The sequence below is a fragment of the Echinops telfairi genome, unplaced genomic scaffold, assembly GCF_000313985.2.
Source record: "Echinops telfairi isolate 266 unplaced genomic scaffold, ASM31398v2 ScPeMD7_25;HRSCAF=90, whole genome shotgun sequence".
NCBI lineage: Eukaryota > Metazoa > Chordata > Mammalia > Afrosoricida > Tenrecidae > Echinops > Echinops telfairi.
This window is the reverse complement of record NW_022103922.1, coordinates 499405-521117: the sequence shown is the minus strand read 5'-3', so window position 1 is coordinate 521117 and position 21713 is coordinate 499405. Positions and strand designations below refer to the sequence as shown.

Sequence of the window (21713 nt, the reverse complement as noted above, 5' to 3'; positions counted from 1 at the left end):
GTTGCGCTCGCGAGCCAGTCGCGCCGGGTGCCTTTTGGGGCCTTTATATTTGCATGACAATGGAGTCCCAGTGACGCGACCGCCGGCGGCCTGGCGATTGGGTGGCGTCCACGTGGGGGCGGAGCACGGGGCGGGGCGGCGGCGTGCTCCGTGCCGGGGGTGCTCGCTGCGGGCCGCGCGGAGGTGAAGGCCAGGTGGCCACGAGGGGTCCGCAGGTTTCCCTCCCCGCCGCCCTCTCACCCCCGCCCTTGGGGTTTCTCCACGTCTTCTTTGCGGCCGTCCCGCCCACTCTCCCTCCGGCCACCTGGGGAATTCCAGGCGCTCAGCCCAGGGCGAAGGGCGACCTCACGGTGGCGCCAGGGCCTGCCGGTTCAGCCTTGGGGAGTTGCTGGCCTCACAAGCCCTGGAACACAGGAGGGACCTGCCGCTGCGTGCGTGCCGCAGCTCCGCACTGGGCTCCATCCTGGGGCGGGGGGTGGGGGTAGTGGGTGGTGAGGACACAGATCCAATCGCTGGGCCGAGGCAGGCCCCGGGGGTGCTACGCGGTGGAGAGGCGAGTGGAGGCCCCCGTGCTTGGATGCACCGACCCTGGCCTGAGAGTTTTACATGGCCCGCACTGAACCGCAACCAGCCTACTTGTGAGGCTAGAGCCAATGAAGCAGCAGGCCCGGCCTCTTCAGGGAACCCCGAAGCTGTGCTGACTTGGGGTCTGAGCCCTGCCTCCACCCAGCCCATCAGCATGAGGGCAGGACATTCTAGGCCAACAGGGCTGACCTGGTGGAGGGAGCGGTGGAAATCCCATATATTGCCCACAAGGTCCTGGGAGGCAGGTGGGGTCCAATTTCCTCATTAGGATGCTCCAGTTTATAGCTCCTCTGCGGTGGCTGGGGGGAGGGCTGAGCCAGGTGAGCAGGCCGACTCAGGAGCCTGGCAGGCCAAGGCTTGCATTCCTGTGGGAGCTGGGTGGGAGAGCCAGGCCCTCGTTTGGCCTGGGGAGGCCACCCCACAGGCTCTGTCTACCAGGCTCCCTTGGGGGCCTGCCTGTGGCCCCCATGACAAGCACCCAAATGGTGAGCCCCCAAACTGCTCAGTGCCTTTGGAAGGGTCCCAGCCTAACTGGCAGGAAAAACCAGGTGAGGCCAACCTTGCTGGCTGACTCTGGACGGTGACACCCCACCCAGTCAGCCACCCAGTCAGACCCTGCTGACTGGGATGGCTGAGCTGTCCCTGGGCCTTGGTGGCCAACTCAGAGCAGAGCCCCTGGGCGGGGGGGGGGTGGGTGGGGGGTGGGGGGGGGGGGGGGGGGGGTGGAGGGGCAAAGTGGGCTCTTCCCAGCCCTGGCCTAGCTTGTCCTGCTCAGACCCAACCCCAACAGCTCTCTGGTTGCTGACTCCGGGCTATCCCCACCCCGCAGGTGGGGCCGTCCAGGCTCAGTGGGGCCTTGTCGAACTGCAAACTGAGGTCCTGGTCAGGAGGTAGGGCAGGGGTCCTGTGTCCTCAGCAGGTGTGGGGGTCCTGTTAGCACTGGAGCTTCTGCCTGGAGCCCCTCTTGGGGATGGGCCCTAATGGATGTGGCTCATGAAGCAGCTGGGCCGGCCTCTCCAGGTGGCACCCACACGGTCTGCCCATGGGCCATGGCTGTGGGAAACCTGCTCCTCCAGCCCAGGGTGGCTGCCTGGAGGGGGCTGTGACCCCATTGCTGTTCGCTGTGGACAGCCCCAGTCTCTCACAGAGGGGCACAAGGGGTGGGGCTGGGGTGCTCCTGGAAGCAGGCTACCAGAAGGCCCTTGGCAGCGCTCCAACCTGTCGGGCTAGGTCCTGGCCTGTTAGCCACCACAGTCCCCTGCTCCCTCCCTGGAGGCTGGCCATAGCCACACAGCAGTGTGGTAAACACAGGGGGCTCCGTTCAACACAGGGGACGCTCTATCAGCTCCCTCCCCACCCCAGGTGGGCTTGGCAGGATGGGCCCTGAGCGGCCAGGCAAGCAGAGCTGGAACATCCCTGAGGCCCTGGGAAGAGAAAGAAAGGAGGGTCCCGTGAGCCTGTGTGGGCAGGAGCTCACCAGGGGCCATGGGGTCAGTGGCCTGACTGGGTCCCTCCACTGGGGTCGGCAGGACCAGGGCGTGTGTCCAGAGCTGCTCGGCCCCTTCAGTTCTGTGTGCGTGGCCGCTGGGTGGACAGGCCTGGGAACAGGCAGCCGGAGGGCAGGAGGGCACCCCCCGCCCCCGTGAGCACTTCCTCCATCTCTGCTGAACTGAGATGGTCCCCAAAGGGGACGCTGGACTGGAAAGGTCAGTGAAAGGGAGTGTGGTCCCAGGCAAGGAACCCCGCAGTCTTGACTCGGCCCAGGCTGGGCTCAGGCCACTGACAGACCACCCTGGCTTGGACATGCAGCCTCCTGTTCACCCTGGCATGTGTGTGTGTGTGTGTGTGGCACTGGAAAGGACCCCTTCCAGCCCTTCCCTGGGTCCCTGGCACTGCCACTTTGAAGGCACTGGACAGGGAGGGGATGCCAGGGGACAGTGAGCAGCCTGGCAGTGGGGGCGGGGCCTCCAGCTAATTCATTAACATGTGCCGGGGAGCGTGGGAAAGAGGGGAGGGTTTCTTCCCAGCAGCAGTGCAGACACCTGGTGGTGGAAGGGCCCAGAGAGGGTAGAGATCAAATAACAAGCGGGGCTGGCCCGGCCAAGGAGGAAGGTCGCCCGCCCAGGCAGGAACTGCTGCAGACAATCGCTTGCGGGCCGCCAGCTCCTCTGACTTAGGCCTGGCACTGGGGTCCAACCAAGACCATCGCAGCTGGCCGCCGCTGGTGGGCCTGCCCCGGTTGGGCAAGCATGACTGGACCTCGGAGGGGAGGACCCAGTCCCATCTATAGTGGGCCGGCCAGGCATCCAGGATGCAGCTGGGCCGGAGGGGCCACTTCCTCTTGGTCCTGGTGAGGGAGAGCCAGACCTTGCCCTGAAAGGTCCTGGGCCCATCCCTGGGGGACAGCCCTTATCCCCACGGGGTGCCCATCAGACCAGTTTCAGCCCCAAGGTAAGGTCCCAGCAGCACCAGGCAGTGATCACAGGGGGTGGGCCAGTTTTGGCCCAGTGCCCCCCAGCAGGGCCGGCCCAGTGGGGGCAGGGCTATGTGCTTGGTGAGGGAACCCCAGCTGGCACTGTGCCCCCAGATGAGGCAGAGAGGGAAGGATGGCAGTCCTGAGAAGCACACCTGCAGCCTGTGGGGGTGGGTCTGGGGCTGAAGGCTTCCGCCTACCAGCAGCTCTGCCAAATCAAGGCTGGTTTCCGGTAAAGCCAGGAAATTCAGGAAAGGGATGTAGTGGGTGGGTGGAGGGAGGCTGCTGGAAGTGAGCTTGGCTGGCCTGCACCTCTGGACAAGGTCCGATGCCTGGCCAGTGCTCCTCTCGGAACCCTCTGCCCAGTGCCCATATCCACTGTCCCCCATGGGGGCAGGGACAGGCTTGTGTGATTGGCTGAGGCTCCTTCCTGGCTAAGCACAGGGCTGGAGCACCCATGTGGTGTGGGAGCAGACATCCTGAATTAGCCCAGTGCCCTATGTGGCTTTCCTCAGGGGAGGGGCCCCCATGCCGGGGCGAGGCTCACAGACCATCCTGTCCACACCCAGCACCGGGTGGGCCCTGAGACCTGCTCCCCCGGGAAGCCCTTCCCTTGTCGGACCCCACAAGGGTCCTGCAGCACCCTGCCACTGGCACTGTGGGCTGGAAGGTCCAGCCAGGAGGCCCCCAAGAGCACGAAGCTGCCTGGCCTGGTTGAGAAGTGCAGTGGCCAGGGGGCCACTCAGCTTTGCCCTGGGCCGCTGTGGCCCTTAACACGGAGAGAGGCAGTTAGCGGCCTGCAGGATGGATGGATTTCAGGTCACCTTTATTGCAGGGGGCTGACCAGGTAGAGTCACGGGCTGGGGTCCCCCAGGAGCTCTTGAAACTGCGCAGTCAGGCGGCTCAGGTGGGATCCTTCCCAGAAGACCTTGCCACAGCCCGTGCAGCAGTAGAAGGGCCACTGTCCTGGGCGCCACAGCACACTAGCTGGCACCCCAGACAGCTGCAGCTGCGTGCCGTTGCCCAGTGTGGCCGGCGTGGTGCTCTGCAGGTCAGCAGTCTCCAGCCAGCGGCATGGGCGGTCATAGATGCAGTCCTGGGGGGCCAAGCCTGGGTGGGCAGGAGAGAGCACTGAAGGGCCCATGGCCCTGCCCAACCCTCCCTGGTCAGTGACCCCCCCACTGATGGATGGGCCCCTGGGAAAGCTCCTCAAGGGACTTACCTGTCCCCTGCCCATCCCTGCTTGGGGCGGCCTCCTCGTCACCTGGGAACAAGGATGGTCACAGGTCACGGGCTGTCACCCAGGGCCTGCCAGCAGGAGAGGGAGATAGGGCAGCGAGGCCACAGAGCATGGGGCCAGGCCAGCCTCTCCTGTGGGAACTCGCAACTTGGAAGGTTCTTGGGGCTCAAAGGTCCCTGGGAAACACTCTGGGCTTGAGATGGGTGGGTCGGCCCTTGGGGGCCTGAGAAGCTGTGGGGGCGGCAGATGAGCAGATAAGCTCTCTGCCAAGGAGCCGGTTTCGCAACCAGCAGGCACCGGGGTGGGGGGCAGGAAGCCAGTACTGGACGGTGTGTATGAGTTGAGTATGTGTGTGGTGGCTGAGATGTGGGCAGCTGGCGAGAGAGGTCTGCCCTCATGTACACCCTGTGATATGCTGGACTGCATGTCCTGCCCCCAAGACTGTGGCACAGGGGACTTAGTGGGGACTCCCGACTGGGAATTCGAGGCAACTTTAAACTGGCTCATGCCTGATGGGGCCAGAGCTGTCTGCACAGGTTAAGGTCTGGGAGCATGCTTGGCCAGAGCTGTGGTGGGGCAGGGTGATCTCCCTTGAAAGTCCACCCCAGGAAAGTCAGCTGGATGGGAGCCGCTGGGCAGGGGTGGGGCCAGCTGGTACCCACCTCCTTCCTGTCTGCTCAGGTCTGTGCAGGCCAGTGAGGGGATGTGCCTGGGTACTACGTACAGGAGTGTGTGTGTTCCGTGCTGTACCTGCAGAGGAGGTTTGAGCGTGCATGTGAATGTATGGGGTACAAATGAGTGTAAATGAATGTAGGATGATCATGTGTAAGGAGTGTGCATGTGAGAACGTGTGTAAATGGGTGTGTTAGCATGCATGTGAGTATGGGGCCTGTCAATGTATGTGTGTGTGCATGAGGTCATGCGTGTAAATTAGCAGGTGTGCGTGTGCCTGTGTATGCAGGGCTCAGCAGGGAGGTGGGGTGTTGGCAGGGCACTGAGGCTCAGAGGGCTGCCTGTCCCCCAGGAGGACTGCTGGCCTTCACCTGGGCTGCCGGCACCCTCCTGGCGTCCGTTGAGCTGCAGGAGGAGCTTCATCACGTCCTTGGAGACCTTCAGGTACTGATCACAGTTACACACCTGGGGGCACAGAGCTGAGCCTGAGTGGTGTCCCTCTCCAGGCCTTCCTGGCCCCTAAGCTCTGGGGCACCCCATGTGCCCTTCCTCTCCCAGCCCAGCGCCCCACAGCTCAGGCTACCACCAGCTGTCCACCCTGCTCTCTGACCCTTGATCTCCGCCATCCTCTTCCTGCCCCAAGACCTCGAGTGCAGGGTGCCCCCGGGCTCGGCCACAGCAGTGACACGGTGACACAGCATCCAGCTGGGCTTCAGAGTGTAACCCAGTCCTGGTAGGACTCAGTGCCCCTTGACCCAGCAGTGACCACATAGCCAGCCAGCTGCCAGTCCTGCTGCCCGCCCAATAGTTTCCCTGGCCCCAACACTGCCCGGACCAGGAGACAGCATGGCCCCAGCATGGCACTTCTTGGCCAGGTAGGGCCAGCTCAGCCTGATTCCCACACAGGTGCTTACAAGAGTCCTTGGACCGGGGACTCGAAGCCTGGGGAGCGGGGCCAAGGGCAGGGCTGGGAACTCCCAGGGCCCGGGAATGACACGGTATCTGCAGGCCACTGCCGTTGGGACCGGAAGTCAGGGTGCCCACGGCAGGGTGGGGCCCCTCCCCCACTGCTCTTCCCATGGGTGTCCCAACACTGTGGGGTGAGGGTGGGGAGCTAGCTGCAGCACCTCCACCAGTTGCTCACCTGCAGGCTGTTCCCCACCCCAGGATCCTCCCTCCTCCATTGGCCCCAGCCCCAGGAAGACCCCACCCAGCCAGGGCTAGCCATGGAGGCAGCTGGGGGTGTGCCCTGGTGGACACAAGGCCGGCAGTGGTCTAAGACGGGCCTTCCAGCCTTGCCTCGGGAGGGCCAAGAGCCAGGGGGCAGTTTTGGCCCTGGGTTGAGTGCCCCGCAAACTCTGCCTGGGCCCAAGGCCGGCGGTCGCAGGTGAGGGCGTGTTGGTGGAGCGGCAGGAGGCTGGGGTCCGAGGTGGGCGGCTGGGCGGGCTGGCCAGCTCCTGCTGAGTCACTGCCCGCCTCAGACACGCTCCCGGTCCGTTCCGCAAGGGCCTGGCCCCACCCTCGGGAACCACCGGGGCCAGTTTTCCCACGGCGGCCGCTGCCCGCTGGCGGGCCCCGCTGTCACCCCGATCGGCCCCCTCCCTGGCTGGAAAGGCCGGTTCTCTCTCCCGCCCGCCTGCAGTGCCCGCCCTCCACAGTGTCTGGCTGGCTGCCCAAGGGCTGGGCCTGGCACCAGAGCCGCCCTGGCCACCCTGGGGCCCTGGCCACCTGTTCCAGATAGGCACTGCTGGCCCTGGCCCCCAGGGTTCCAGTCCATCAGAGTACAGGATGGGTCAGGAGGAGGAGTGCCCCCAGGAGATACAGGCTTGCTGCCCCATTGCCTGAAGAAAGGGGCTCCAAGGGCTGAGTATTGGCCCATGGCCCCAGCACTGGCAGGGCTAGGTGGGGACACGAGGAAGCTCAAGGAGGGACCGAGGCAGGGCCAGCAGCCCCCCAGGAGCCTGCACTCCGGGGCTCCTGCAGGTCGGGGCCTGGCCTGGCCCCGCCTCCTAGTCTGGGGCCCCCAGGGTGGGGCAGCCTCCGCCCAAGAGCCCGGCTGGTGGGAAGGGCCGGGGGCATGGGCGGGCCCAGGTGAGTCGGGGGCAGGAGGGGATGGGAAGGCTCCTGGCTCCTGGTCCCAGGGCCCATTGACACTCAGGGTTCCCACAGCTCCCACAGGCCAGCAGCTGGAGCCCCTGCCCACTGCCCACAGATGATCTGTTCTGAGACCTGAGGGGAACCTAGCAGCAGCCCACCTGGTCAGCTGCCCACCCCCTGTCCCACAACCAAACAGGGCCCTGGGCCAGGCTGAGCCCCTTCCCCACCAAGGGCAAGTGTGGGAAGGGGCTCTTCTGGCCATGGGTCTAGGGCTGGAGCCCCACACCTGGGTTCACCTGAGCCGGCAGGTGTGTGAGGAGGGGGTGCAACAGGGCGGGACACCAACCACAGGTGAGGCATGGCCAGTGGAGGAGGGGGCTCTGATCAGGCAGACGGAGCCACACCTACACATGGTCCGTCCTCAGACTTTGGCAGCCAGAAGTCACCAGCCATACCCGCCAGGGCGACAACGGTGACAGTTCTCAACATGTAGGGGCCAGGTCACGGACTCTGTTCTGCCTCAGGCACCCCCTGCCCCCAGCACTCCCCACCCTTAGCATCCCCTGCTTTGAGCACCCCTTGCCCTGAGTACCCTAACCAAGTATCCATCAGCCCTAGGAGCCCTTGTCCTGGTTGCACGGGGGCCAAGGAATGAGGTGGGCAGGGCTCACTTCTTCCAGGGGTGAGGTCCACTGGTTGCCCTCCCCCTCCACACACACAAATCAAACCTCCTGGGGAGCTGAGCGTGGATGGAACACTGGGTACAGGCCTGAGTGGGGCAGGGCAGGGCCATGGAAGCAAGGCCTGGCTGTCCCCAGGGGCAAGGGCGGGGCAGCAGTCAGGCTGTCCAGCAGTTTCCAGGGCCTCCTGGCACCGTCCATTGAAAAGCAGTCAGATGTCTGAGCCTTTGTCTGTGTGAACCTCACACCCTGAGCAAAAAAGCCAGTCCTCCCTGTAGCCTGCACTAAATGCACTTCAGGCAGCTCCACGGGGGCAGGGGGGCGGGCGGTGGGACGGGAAGCTTAGGGGAGACCCAAATGTGGGATGCTGGGCTGTGAGCCTCACGGTGAGGGGCTTCTGTGCTCATCAAGTGGGCTAGGAGACAGGAAACAGAAAAAATGTGGGTGCCGCCCGAGCCCCCCCTCAGTGGCTGTGTGCTCCCCCTGGCAAGACAGGGGCACCATCTTGGACACTTGCCATTTGGTTCCCAGCAGTGGTGGGTCCCAGGCTGGCCTGTCCATGCTGACCACTGGAACAACCCCAACAAATGGTCTAGCCAACAGGGCCAAAGGGTGGATGAAAGGGCCAGGTCCTTCCTTGGGCCTGACACCTCCAGGCGGTGTCCAGCGTCCACAGGAAGCAATCAGGCGCCGCCAGCTCCGGACCAGGGCCTGCCCCACACCTCCGATCCCATGGGAGCTGCCCACACCTCTGGCTCCACACCCCCAATCCCATGGGCGCTGCCCCACACCTCCGGCCCCCACTGTCCTGAGGCCTCGGGCGGGAGGGGGGTGTGCTGGGAGCAGGCCCACAGGGTGCCCGTGGAGACAGGGTACTGTGGTGGTAGAGCTGTGTGGAGTCCAGGCCTGCTGGGACCACCAGCTGAGAGCCCTCTGTCCTGGTGGACATGTGGGATGGAGAGGCCCTGGGGACCCGCTGGCCAGACTGCTCAGCAAGGTCTTGTGCCCCCTGAATGGCTCCAGGCCCCGGGGGCTTGCCTTGTCCTGCCCCTCTGGCCTGGGAAGGGCAGTTCCCACGGGCTCCAGCCCCTCCCCCAACGGGTCACTGCCCAGTCCCTTTGTGCGTCAGACAATGTCTGTGAAGCCAGGATGGGGGAGGGGTCCAGCCTGCTATGGTGTGTCCAGGGTGGGGGAGGGGTGTCCAGCAAGGTGCTCCAGCCCAGCTGCCCACAAGCAAGGCCTGCAGCACACGCAGAGCGAGTGGCCGACAGCCATCTGTGCACATGTGTGATGGGGTCCCGGGCTAGGGTGCCCAGGTACGTGGGGCTGACAGAGCACAGCCAGGTCTGTCTGACAGGGGTGACTGAGCAGCACACGTGAAGGCCCTGGGAGGTGTGCTTTTGGGGCCTCCCTTGGGCGAGCCAGCCCAGAGACCATTTGGGGGGGGCCCCTGGTCTAACCAGTATTAGCAGGGTGGACCTGGGCCTCTCACAGTGGGGGTGGGCTCAGGGGGCACAGGGCTGGATGAAGCCCATAGGGCTGGATAAAGCCCACCTGGCTTCATCTATTTCCAACTGTCTCCCTTCCACCCCCCAATCCAGATACCTGGACCTCTCTGATGACCATCCTGCATCTTGCCAGTTCAGGGCAGACAGGTCCCTGATGACTGCCCTACACAGGAGCCCCAGTTAGGATGGCCCCAGGTCCCAGGGGGCTCCTGCCCATCCTGCACCCCCCCGCCCTCATTTCCCAGGAGGGCCAGTTGCCGGTGTGCTGGTCCAAGTCCAGCTGGTTTTCAGACTCAAGGTTTGAGTGGGTCTCTCTGGGACTCAAGTTTAACAGGGTCCTGGGTTCTCATTTGGTCAGTTTGTCTTGCCAACAGTTAGAAGGACACTGAGCACAAGTGGGCATTCGCCTTCAGGACCCCTGGGGCCCCACAGCCCTGTCCTGGGTTGTACACACCTAACAGCAGCAGCAGGGCACCATGCAGCCTCACTTAACAGCGGATGCTCACCTGCCCTCCTGCTGCACACACACACTCATACACATTCACTCTCATACAAACACAGTTGCTCTCATACACACACTCAGTCACACACACACACACACACACTCTGGGGCTTCCTCCCGAAAGGACCCCCTCCAGTCTCCCAAGGGTCCCTAGAGTCCTTCTGAGGTCTCCAAAAACCCCACAGTCCTTGGAGCTCTTAAGCACCCTCTTTCCTGGGGCCCCCAAGTGACCCCGTGCACCCCCTGTCCCTGGGGTTCCTGCGCCCCGAGCCGCCGTGAGGCACGGGCTCGGCGCAGCGGCCGTTCCCAGACGGGGGAGGGGCGGCGCCGGCCGTGAGACCCCGCCGGCGGCCAGGCCGTGGGAAAGCGGGAGGAGGGGCGGCGCTGAGGGCGGGGCGCGCCTGGGAACGGCCCCCGCCCCCGCCGCCGCCTTTGAAAGGGCCACTCAGCAGAGCTGGGCGGAGATTCAAAAGCCAACGGCCGCCGCCCGCCCGGCCCGGCTTCCCGCGCGGGGCGGGCGGGCTGGGGAATCCCGCTGGGGTGGGAGGTAGGGACTAGGGGCGCTGGAGACGGATCTGGTTGTTTTTTTTTGTAGACGGGTCTTGGCTAGGTGGGAGAGACAGGGAGACGAAGGTCCCCCGACCCCCCACCCCGATCCGCAGAGCCCTGGGGAGGGGGAGGCCTGCTGTAACCCTGACTGCCTACTTCCTACAGAGGGGATTGCAGCCCTGGTCCCAGACGGCTGGAGGCAGAACCCGAACCAGCTCCACGCGCCCAGCCTGGGTCTGACCCTGTTGGAATCATCAGCCCAGGGTCCAGGGCTTTGCCCAGGAGCACCCCGAAACTCTTAAGAGGCAGGACTCGGTCATTGACCCCCTAGGCGTGCGCGCGCGCGCGCGCATGTGTGTGACAGAGGACTTCCAGGAGGAAGTAACATTTCGGCCTGGCTGCCCTGGTGGAGGGGGTGGTGGAGATGCTGCAGGACCCAGGGACTGAGCCCGGAAGGACGGGGCGGAGTAGACCTCGCTCCCTTCCAGAGCCTGCCCCCAGCACTCCCCTCTCCCCACCTTCCTGGCAGGCCAGGCCACACCCAGCCTCCCAATCATCCCTGGTCACTGGACCTCTGTTTTCAAGCCTTCTTCACCTCCTGCCCCTTCAGGCCTGGGGTCTGAGGAGGGGACCACCAGCCGCTACATGCCCTGGGGCCACTGCCTCCTAAGGCAGAAGGAGGGCTGCGAAGGCAGACCCCAGATCTCATCTCTCATGGTCTCCACAAATAGATCTGTGGTCAGCAGTGAGAGCCTTAACCACTGCTCCACCAGGGCCTCCTGTGGCCCCCCCAACCCCGGGGAGTCCTCTCTGTCTTGTGAGGCTGCTGGCTGAGGCGGAGTCCACTCCAGGGGCAGTGGGTTTGAAGTGTCTACAAAGGTGGCAGGACCCCTCCTCTCTGCTGGGGTGGGGGGGAGGAAGCAGCAGGCTAGGGCTAGAAGGGGGCCTAGTCTGTGGGCATAGCCAGGGTGTATGTGTAGCTGTGTGTGCACACGGGATGGAGTACATGGGAGGGCATGTATGTGTATGTGCATATGTACACTTGTGTGTGCATGAGGGGGGCATACATGTGCCCATAGGTATGTGTATGTGTGCACACACAGGGAGGGCCCGTGTGTACATGCATGCACAAGGGAGAGGGCGTGTGTGTGTGTGTGTATGTGTGCACACACAGGGAGAGCGTGCATGTGTGTACATATGTATATGTGCACAAGGTAGAGTGTACATGTGCACATGGAGTGTGTACATGTATATTTGTGCACACAGGGAGGACATGCATGTATACATGTGCTCATGTACATGTGTGTGCACACAAGGAGGCCATGTGTGTACTTGTGTGCACAAGGGGGGTTGTATGTGTGTTTATGGGGTGTGTGTACACATATAAGCACAAAGGGAAGGTCTTTGTGTACATGTGTGCATACATGTACACATGGGGGTATATGTGTGTGTGTTTAGGGCCTGCATGTGTACACACATGGGAGGGGGCATGTATGTGCATGTGGTGGGCATGTGTGTGTCCATGTACCTCTGAGCCTGTGCATTTGTGTGCACAAACAACATCCTGAGAGTGATGGTGTCCTGTGTGCACCAGGGCTGTGCTCTGCCAAAGCTGCTTCATTCCCTTCCACCTCTGCTCAGCACACTCTAGCTTCCACTATCTTCAGGCAGGGCACACCTGCCTCCCCCTGAGTCTGAGGGGCAGTTCTGTCCCCATGTGCCCCTTGGAGGCTACGTTTAGCACACTGACCATTTTTAAAAGCAGACAACAGATCTGTCACTATCCAGAAAGATGCAGCCATCTCTAAACTCTAAGGGAAAGGCATAGTCAGAAACATTCTAAGTGAACCCCAGACCCCAGCTGATGGACATGTCTATTAGAACCATCATGCTTGGCCTTAGCGCCTGCTCTGGGCAGATGCAAGTCACAGGCTGGGTAAGGGTCTGCAGCTTATGTGAGGCTGGTGCTGAGACTGACACACAAGCCTCTTCATGTTGGCACGTTCATCTCCCTGCACACCGTTTCCAGAGGGACTGGCACCCCCTACCCCCAGTACTCGCCTAAGCTGCCCATGGCTTGGTGCAGAGAGCCTGTTGTGCCACATGTGCCAGGCCATGGAGAGCAGCCCCTCAAATGCCCCCTGAGGAGACTGTGGTCCCCTAATCTCCTCTCGACTCATGTCCCTCTTCCTGCAGACTGGGAGAGGGGACAAGGAGAGGTGGCCGAGTGTGTCAACAGGTGAGATGTGCAGGGTTCCACAGGTCCTCTCACAGCTGCTGGGTTGAGATCGGGCACTCATGGCCCTTGGGGGCATGGGCGTGGGGGGGCGGGGCAGGGGCGGGGAGTTGTCCAGGGGCTGGCTGACTGGTGGGAAGAAAGGCTCTGGCCAAGGCCCAGGGCTTTTTCTAGAAAGCTGATAGAAGGGGAGGGTGGGAATGGGTGTAGGGAGAGGGGCCCTGGCTGGCCTCCTACTGTGACCCCCCTCCCCCTGATGAGGAGGCAGCTCCCAGAGCTCCCCAAGGGGCCTTCACCCCATCATCTGCTGAGCCAGGGATCTCACTGAGAAGAGGGGTGGGGTCTCCCTGTGTGGGGCTAGTGGACACAGCCAGGGTCCAAGGAGTCATTCCTTGTTCTTCTGTTCATTAATCCATCATCAGGATTGAGGGAGGGCAGAGGTCATGAGGGTCTCAGGTCTCACTGGTATAAGGATGTGGAGACCCTTGACCCTCATCCCCATGCCCACCCTGCATGGCCCAGACCTGGGGGCCCTGTCCCTGGGGACCCGACATCTCATCTCACAGGGTTACCATTGGGCTAACATCCACACACACACACACACACACACACACACACACTCCTGGGGTCACTGTCCCACCTCAGCCCACTTAGCTGCCGGAGGACACTGGGCTGTGTGGCCAGGCTTGCCGCTGGTTTTTTGTATATCAAGCTTATTTGCTAAGTATTTTCCCACGCCGGTCAGCGCTGGGAACGGCGTCTGTGTGGGCACTCTCCATGGACAACCCTAGCTGCCCTGCCAACTTGGAGGGAAAAGGGCATGATATGACCTCTGCCTGCACCAACTGAGCTTGTAGTGGGTACATACCCCAGGGGCTCTCAGCAGTGGAGCTGCCCTCCGCCCCCTTCTGAGAGGCCAGTCCCTTGCTACTGGCCTGGCCGTGCCCCTGGCACTCCCAGGGTTGTGTCCTCACCTAAGGGGACAGCAGGTGACAGGTACACAAAGGACCTGACTGGTGAGAACGCAGACCCCTTGGGGGTGACCACTGGTTACTTCTTGCCCTGCCCCTGTCCTCCCGGGAAGCTCAGGGGCCTTGAGGCGGCTGGGAAGGCTCGGGGCCATGGGGTCCCCTCTGGGAACAGCACCAAAATAGCAGAGGGAAGGAGAAGGAAAGGGAAAGGGCTGGGGGGGTGGGGGTGTCTCCTGGGAGGCGCCAGCTTGGCTGTGTGTGTGTGTGGGGGGGGTACACCGCACCAGGGCACTGGACAGACACTGTAGGCCAGAGTGAATGGGGAGGGGGTGATGGGGTGGTGGTGGTGGGTTCCTGGCCTATCCTGCAGGGTCTGCACCCCTTGGGGTGGGGGTGGGGGTTGTCTACTAGTCACCCTAGTTCACCCTGGTGCCTTGACCTAGTATCCACCTGCAGAGGACCTGCTGGGCATGGGCTCCAGAGGGTCAGCTGGAAGAGGCCTGGCCCTCCTGGTGCCCTGCACTCACACCCATAGGGCCTGTGGCCAGAGAACCTGGCAGGGCAGAGCTAGAGGCCCACCTTGTGAAGCTGCCTGCCAACCCGTGTGCTGGCTGAGGAGTGCCAGGAAGGGCCTCAACCAGTGCCCATGACTACAGAGCCTCATTTCCGGCCCCTCCCCCCTCACCAAGGGCCACCCCTACCTCCCCTCCGGCCGAGGGGTTTCCTCTGACAAGCAGGCTTCCTGTTTTCTTAAGAAAGCGGCCAGCGGCCTCCTCAGCAGCTCCTCCCAGGAGCCCGGGACACAAGGGGGGGTGGTGGGCAGCAGCACGCAGGGCACGGATGAGGTTTCTGTCCCCAGAGCAGTCAGTGCCTGCCCAGCAGGGGCAGCTAGGGGCTTCAGGTACTCCCTTGCCCTCAGCACAGAGCCTGCCCCTACCCCCCATCCCTGCAGGTGCAGAGGGCAGGCAGGTGCTTCTGGGAAAGAGGCTCAGTGTCCAATGGGCCCTCCCAGCCCCAGGCTGGCAAACCCTCACCTCGTTTGGAGCCAAATCAGCACCTCACCCCTGCCCCCGACCTGCTCAAGCCAGCCTCCAGCAGGGCTGTAGAGCCCCTGTTCTAGATCGGGGTCCCAGGGTTCCCCCACCTCTGAGACGTGACTCTGACCCAGAGCTCATGCCACTAAGCAGTGAGCACGTGCTCACTCAAACTCACACAGGATTCCTAGGTGGTGCAGGGCAGGCCTGCGGGCCCTCGGTGTCCTGTGCTGGGGAGGGCCTTGCGCAGCCAGCAGTGAGCCCACAGCAACTGGTCCCTGCCCCACATCTAACCAGACGCCCATCCCTGGGGCCCAGGGCCATGTCACCAGTATGCCTTCCGCATGGCAGTCATGGAAACCGGAGCCCAGGGGCCACCTGCAGAGAGACCCACCTGGCAGCGGCTGAAGAGGTCGGCAAGGGTGACGCGCACATTGAAGTGTCTCAGCACAGCCAGAGCCTGCTCCCGCACCTTGAGGGCGCAGTCCACCAGGAGGCAGCGGCCAGTCCCAACCTGGGCCCGGAGCTGCAGGGAGGGGCCGCACTGGGCTGGGCAGGGGCACACAGCCACTGCCAGGCCCACCTTTCCACCCACCCTGTGCAGCCTGGTGGCTGAGGGGCTCCTTACCTTGTGGTATGGAAGCCCGGACGTCAGGACCACCCTCTCTTCCTGCCGGGCAACCTGTGCAGGGGCCAAAGAGTCACAGCAGCTGCACATAGGGCTGCCCCACATCCCCGCGCGCCTTGCCCCGCCAGTTTCCTTGGCCTCCCAGGGTGCTTTGCCTGGGGTGTCAGCTGAGACTGGGCAGGAGTCACAGTGCCCAAACAGTCGGACAGTCAGAGAAACAAACTGGACCCGCAGAGTAAGAGTCAGGGACAGGTCTTTAAAGGTGACTGAGGAGACGTGAAGGAAAGAAGAGGCAGAACGCCTGACACCCAAGGCTGGAGTGTGTGCGGCAGACAGTGCAGGGGCAGCGGGCAGGGGCGGGCAGAGCCCAGCTGTGAAGAGGAGAAAAACCCAAGCCTCGGTAGGTGGATCAGAGGGGAGCTGGGGGTGGGGAGTGGGGGAGAGGAGGGAGGGAATGATGACTTGGCGTTTTGAAGAGAGATCAGAAAGACAGAGACAATATCTAAGGGGAGATGGCTGAGGGTGCTATGGAACCAAAGAGAGAGGCCACATCTTTGAGTCAGGAAGCCCAATGGGCCGGAGCGCTTCTTCAACACACACCCCCTCAGCCACAGCCACAGCGAAGCGCAGATACCAAGCAGACAGACAGATAAGCATGCCGTGGTCCAGAGAAGGGCAGACAGTACCTGGTATCCACCAACAGCTGGTGGACCCACAGCAAGAGGCCAGCAGCCAGGGAGGGGCAGCTGAGGCCCGTCCTGACCCAGCCACACCTCCTCTCCAGGGGGGGGGGCGAGCAGGGAGTTTACATGATCACGATCACTTCCTACTGAGCCAGCAGCAGCTCAGGACTGGGAGGCGGGGAGAGGAGACAGACATCCCAAGTTTGCCTGTCTTATAGATGTGATCTCAGAACAGTGGAAGTCGTATACAAAACAAAACACAAAGACTGCTAAAAACCATTAGAAAATTAAGCCACCTAGAGAAGAGATCTCCCAGGCGATTTGGAAGCACAGACACTGCCCTTACTAGAGACCCTGGCCTTCACAGAGTTCATGCTGTTACGGTCTCAGGCTAAGCAAAACGGCCCACACAGGGTCGAGTTGGTCAGGTGCCAAGCCCCTGGTTCAGATGTCAGGCTGAAGGCTTCTCCTGACTCGCACAGCCGCAGGGGCTGACGATCCCAAGAGAGGCAGCTCAGACTTCTGGCTGTAGAGGGGAATGAACCCGAGGCCAGCGGGTCAGTCGGGAGACTGCTGATGACTCCCAGAATAGGCTGCTGGCTCACGTCCAAAGAGCCAGAGTTCAACTGATGCACTAAGTGCAGGAATCCAGACCCAGCAAGCAGCAAGCAGGCTTCCCTCAGTCTAGTGCTCAGGGCTGTGACCTGAGGGAGGCCGCTGCGACCACTCCCATCTCCCCACAACTGGTGGGCTGCTCACAGACCTGGGGACTCGACTTCCTCGCTAGGCCACATCCTTGGGGGATGACTAGGTCTGAACTGCCAATCACTGAGAATCCTGGCCCAGCCAAGTTGACACAGAACATGAGATCTTCACAAAGATTTGTTTTCTTTGCCCTCTGGAATCTTTCATTCAGCGATTTGAACTCCTCACCTCTTCCATTTGCTTCAGCTGCTCAGTCTACCTTCAAGAGGGAGCTCCAGAAACTTCTGACATCCACGCTGGGCTTTTCTTTCTGCCCTGCCGCTGTGCTTTCTTCGCATGCCCATGCCACCCTTGACGTCCCCGCAGCTTGCCTGGTGTTAGGACATCAGTGTTTGATGTGTAGACTGTTCTTGAGATGGTCTACAAAGTCAGGTGGATGGTCAAGGTCATGGAGTATGCGTCAGGTTGCTCACCACGAGCGTCAGTAGTTCAAAACCACCAGCTGCTCCGAGGGAGAAAGATGAGGCTTTCCGCAGCTGTAAAAATTTAGAGCCTTGGTCTTTTCTTTCTTACTGTTTATCTGTCTTTTTATCTTTATATTACCATTTTCTTCTTGCTGTTTTGTTTCTTATTGTTTTTGTTGGGTTTCCCAGTTTGTGAGCCACAGAAGGAGTGGGTGAATAGAGACAATACCTGATGCAGTGGTTTGCTGGGGTGGGGAAGGTGAGGGGATTTGGGGAGCCAATCGTGAATGTGGGAAGGGGAGGGAGCCCTGGAACGGATTGTGATGAACATCTATCCAACTCTTTTACCAAGTGATTTAGCCCTGGAATGTAGGGTATGCGGACACCAAATCAAGGAAACTTTTTAAGAAAAGGAGAGAAGCCAGACTTGACCAACGTGACCAGGGTGACGGAGAAGGGTGTTGCTTAGGGGCACTGAGCTCGTGGTAATGGTGGTGGAATCATGGGGAAGACATCAACCACGGTCGTCCAGCACGAAGAGCATGACCAACGGCACTGAGTGATGCAAGGAGGAGTTGTGGGATTGGAGAATGTTCTCTTGTGTGTGTTTTTGCCACAATTAGAAAAACAATGCCACGAATAACACCGAGTACAAGGAAGAAGAAGACAACGTCTGGGATTGACTGTGGCCAGAACGGCGCAGCACTTCCTGACTCTTCTACTGAATTGTATGACTGGGGATGGGGTGTCCAGACAGCTGCTAGAAAAGGAAGGAGATGAGAGACCCCAGCCTGGGAAACCCATGGGGGCAGTTCAACGTTGTCCTCCGGGTCACTGTTAGCCAGAACCAACTGGATGGCGACGAGTGACGCTCAAGGCCCCACTTACTGGGTTCTTGTAGGCGAGTTTGGATGTTCTTCTGCTTCACCTGCACCTGCTCGGAGCAGGTGATGGTCGTCCTGCAGTTGGTCCCTGGGCTTGTTCTGACGGACGATGGACGGAGGAGGTGGTGTCTCCTGGCCTCGATCCACAGATGCACGTCCTTTGAGTTCCCTGGACTCCATCTAATCACAGTCAACATCGACGTTGTTGGAAAGAGAGGTCTGCGATCAAGAAGTCGCCGGTCTTGCCAAATTCTACCCTGTGCTCTCTGGCATCATTTCTGTCACCAAGGCTGTATTTTCAGGCACCAATTTCTTCTTCCTTATTTCCCACGTTCATGACCAATCACCGGTCATTATCAATGCTTCTTGACCTCATGCTGGCTCAATGTCAGACTGTAGAAGTTGGTGAACCTATTCACGTTCTTCATCTTGGGCATCAGTGGTTTTGAGTAAATTTGGGTTATAGGCGTATATTCATTGGTTGATCTTGTAGGCTTATAGGTATTATTTGATTGCTAGCAGCATTGTATTTCCAAATAGTTCTGAGAGTTTTGTTTTGAACCACACATGCTATGCCAGTCCTCTTCAATTCGCCGTTCATGGCAGAGTAGACTACGTGACTGTCTGATTCAAAATGCCCAATAGCAGTAACTCCAATGAAACATGCAAAGACCTGGAGTCAGACAACCAAAGAGCAAAGAACATGCTCAGCATCTCTAGAGTTTAAAGAACCCAAGAAGCCTTCGAGCGTAACACTGAATGGTGCAAGAAGCATCAAGGGCAGACAGGAGGGACGCTCAGAGTCATGGCACAAAAGCCAACTGGTCAGTATCCAACTATCTCAGGAGACAGAATATGATCAATGACTGACTGATGAGAGGGAAGGAAGAAGTTCAAATCCACGCTGCACTGAAGGCACTAGGGGAACACAAGGCTCTGGGAATCGACAGAAGACCATCTGAGATGTTTCGACAAGTGGGTGCAACACCGGGAGCACTCACTTATCTTCTGTGGGGAGTAGAGGGTTCCCCCACAAATCATCACAGGTCCAGTAGGTGCAATTGTATAGCGATAATAAGTAAAGATTCTAGTAAAGTCATAGAGAGCATGAGAGGTAGGGGAGAGATTGGAATGATGGAGTCAGACACAATTCATGGTAGCATGCTCACCTCAGCCCCGCTTGGTGGTCCTCATGGGGGGAGCCTGGCCACGAGAGGAGAGAGCCTTGGGAGCGAGAACAGCAGGAGAGCCCCACCTTTATTCTAACCAAAGGTTATATCTCCTTCGGGAGGCCTGGTTACAGGTAACCACACGTCACCGGAAGGGGCAGTACAATCGGCATACACATCGTAGGAAGGGGATGTATGATAGGCATAAGCGTAACAGGAAGGCGATGAGCTAGGGGTGTGCCCATAGGAATGGGAGGGACTAGGGGTATACATATGGCAAGATGGGCAGACCCTAGATTCATGATGGCAGCCTAACCTTGGTCATCCTTGGGCGGGTTTGACCTCTCTGGTGTCTCCTACAAGGAAACAGACAACCACTATCCTCATCAGAAGGGAGTGGGCCCTACTTGTTGTGGGATAAACAGTGGTGTCTGCTCCGTCTACATGGCTGATAGCTCTTAGGGAGAATGACCCCTGATCTATTCTTGATGACCTCCAAGTGCACAGTCATTCGCAAGCAGCTAAGTTTGGCATATATTTGGGGGAGACAACTTGGGAGAATTCCTTCTGTTTCCACAATCTTCCAGGCCAAAAATTTGCCAAGACAGTTACCTGGACAGCCGACTGGAGGAGGTCATTGGTTGGGCCCCTTCCAAAGAAAGATTATGCAGAATGTAGAAATTATCAAACAGTATAGTTAAGATCACAAGCAAGGACGGTCTCACCGGAGATCATTCAAAAACAGCGACAACACCATGCTGCCAGGAATTCAAGCTGGGTTCAGATGTGGAGGTTATCACTGCTGGTGTCGGAAGGATCTTGAGAATACCAGAGAGATGTTGGCCTGCTTCATTGACTATGCAAAGGAAGGCATTTGGGTGGATCACGGACAACCCAGCAGAATGGTCATTACAGAGCGTCTACAGAGCTGCCGTAGGGACCTGCACGTAAACCAAGAGTTGTGGCTCTAACGGACCAGGGGACACAGGCATGGCTTACAATCAGGGCTGCTTCCTCTCGCCACACTGTCCAATCTGGACACCTGGGGGGCACCATCTGAGAAGCTGGACCCGATGAAGAGGAGGGCACCCGGAGATCTAAGGATCACTGACCACTCCGACAGGTGGATCGCACAACTCTGGGTACAGACAGGAAAGCACTTACTGCAGAGAGCACCACAACCTCCAAGAGTGGTTCTTGCACCCTGCCGACAGGCAGCATGGCATTAAATGAAAGGATGGAAGCTGTCGGGACTTCCGTGGGGCTTGGTTTCCCCGAGCACGGCCTGTGGAAGCAGTAGTCCAGAAGCCTGGCGAAGCAGCGCGCTGGGTGCATGTGCTAAGAAGACCTCAAGACTGTCATTCTGAGGCCAAGGCGCTGGCTCCTGCCTCAAGCCACGGTGTTTGTCATCGCTAAACATGCAAAGCAAAGTTGAACGTTGCACGTTTTTAATATCTTCAAGCCATTGAATTGTGTGGCACGTGAATTCACCAGCTGCTCTGCGTGAGAAAGACGGGGCTTTCTGCTCGTCTCTGAAACCCACAGGGCCATTCCACCATGTCCTACAGGGTCTCTGAGTGGGTGTCGACTCGGGGGCGGTGAATTTGGGTTTGAGAGGTGAAAGCTGCTAACAAAAGGGAGAGCTGAACCTCGACTTCGGGAGAAAGGACGAGTTTGAAACACGTGCTTGCGGAGACTAATAGACGGATGGCATGTGGACTGCCCGAAAGACTGACGAATCTTTCTCAGAAGCTGCACGGCCAGAAGGCAAGGCTACTAAGCAGCGGGGCAGGGGAGGCTTCGCCCCGCTATGTCGGCGTGTGGTCAGGAGAGACCAGTCCCTGGACAGCTGCTGCGTCTTGTCCAGGGGAGAAGGACAGGGTGCAAACGAAGCAGGGCAGCGAGGCACAGGGGGTCCCTCAGCGAGGCAGGCGGGCGGACTGACAGGCACAGTGGCTGTCGTTGCTGCGCATGCGTGTGTGTGCACCGACGGGAAACGCTCCTTACGTTGTGCGTGGAGTCGCTGCGTCGGAACTGACTTGACGCCCCATCAACCAGAGGCCCCGCCCCCACCGCCCAGTGGAACCCGAGGTCCCAAGCCCCGCGTCCTGGCAGCCCGCGCTGGGCCGCTCCCGCGTCCGGCGGTTCCAGGCCAGCGGGTCACTGTGCACGGTCAGAACTGGGCACGTAGAGAACCCTTGGATTGGAACCACAAGGTGTGACATCAATCCCTCAGGTAGGTCATCGTTTTTTTGTTTGTTTTTTTAAAAGGACTGTGTCCTCCACTCCTCCACGCCCTGCAAAGGCCTGGGAGGAGATCCGACCAGGGATGGCGGACGCAGGCGTGGCCTCAGAGCATCTGTTCGGTCCAGGGTCTTGGAGAAATGGCGGAAGATGGGCAGAGCGACGCCAGGACATGGCACAGCCCACAGCAGGGATGCCACCTACTGCCCGTCTGGGCGGCGCCGGGAAGGCTTCTGGCCAGGGGCGTCGCTGGCCTCATCGAGAAGGGAGCGACGCAAGGGCCAGCAGCAGCAGGTCACAGCGATGTGAGGGGCGGAGGGTCACCGGGAGCGGCGACGCAAAAGGAACCTCTCGTGACCTCCTCGCGGGACTCAGAGGGTCCCCCCCCC

General features: G+C 60.5%; 2 protein-coding genes across 2 annotated transcripts in view; both read right to left on the bottom strand.

Moving 5' to 3' along the window:
• The window catches only part of LOC105979699 (NOTCH regulated ankyrin repeat protein), a 4227-nt gene extending 780 nt beyond the window's left edge, over positions 1–3447 (bottom strand). The window contains exon 1 of the mRNA XM_013007691.2: positions 3259–3447. Coding sequence (XP_012863145.1) covers positions 3259–3447 — 189 coding nt within the window. The remainder of the gene's footprint in view (positions 1–3258) is intronic.
• Positions 3448–3867: 420 nt separating this feature from the next.
• Positions 3868–21713, bottom strand: part of EXD3 (exonuclease 3'-5' domain containing 3) — a 68176-nt gene continuing 50330 nt past the window's right edge. The window contains exons 17-21 of the mRNA XM_045289337.1: positions 15176–15700; positions 14942–15073; positions 5342–5435; positions 4281–4322; positions 3868–4168 (exon numbers count right to left, since the gene is read on the bottom strand). Of these exons, the coding sequence (XP_045145272.1) occupies positions 3912–4168; positions 4281–4322; positions 5342–5435; positions 14942–15073; positions 15176–15700 (1050 nt within the window). The 3' untranslated portion in view covers positions 3868–3911. The remainder of the gene's footprint in view (positions 4169–4280; positions 4323–5341; positions 5436–14941; positions 15074–15175; positions 15701–21713) is intronic.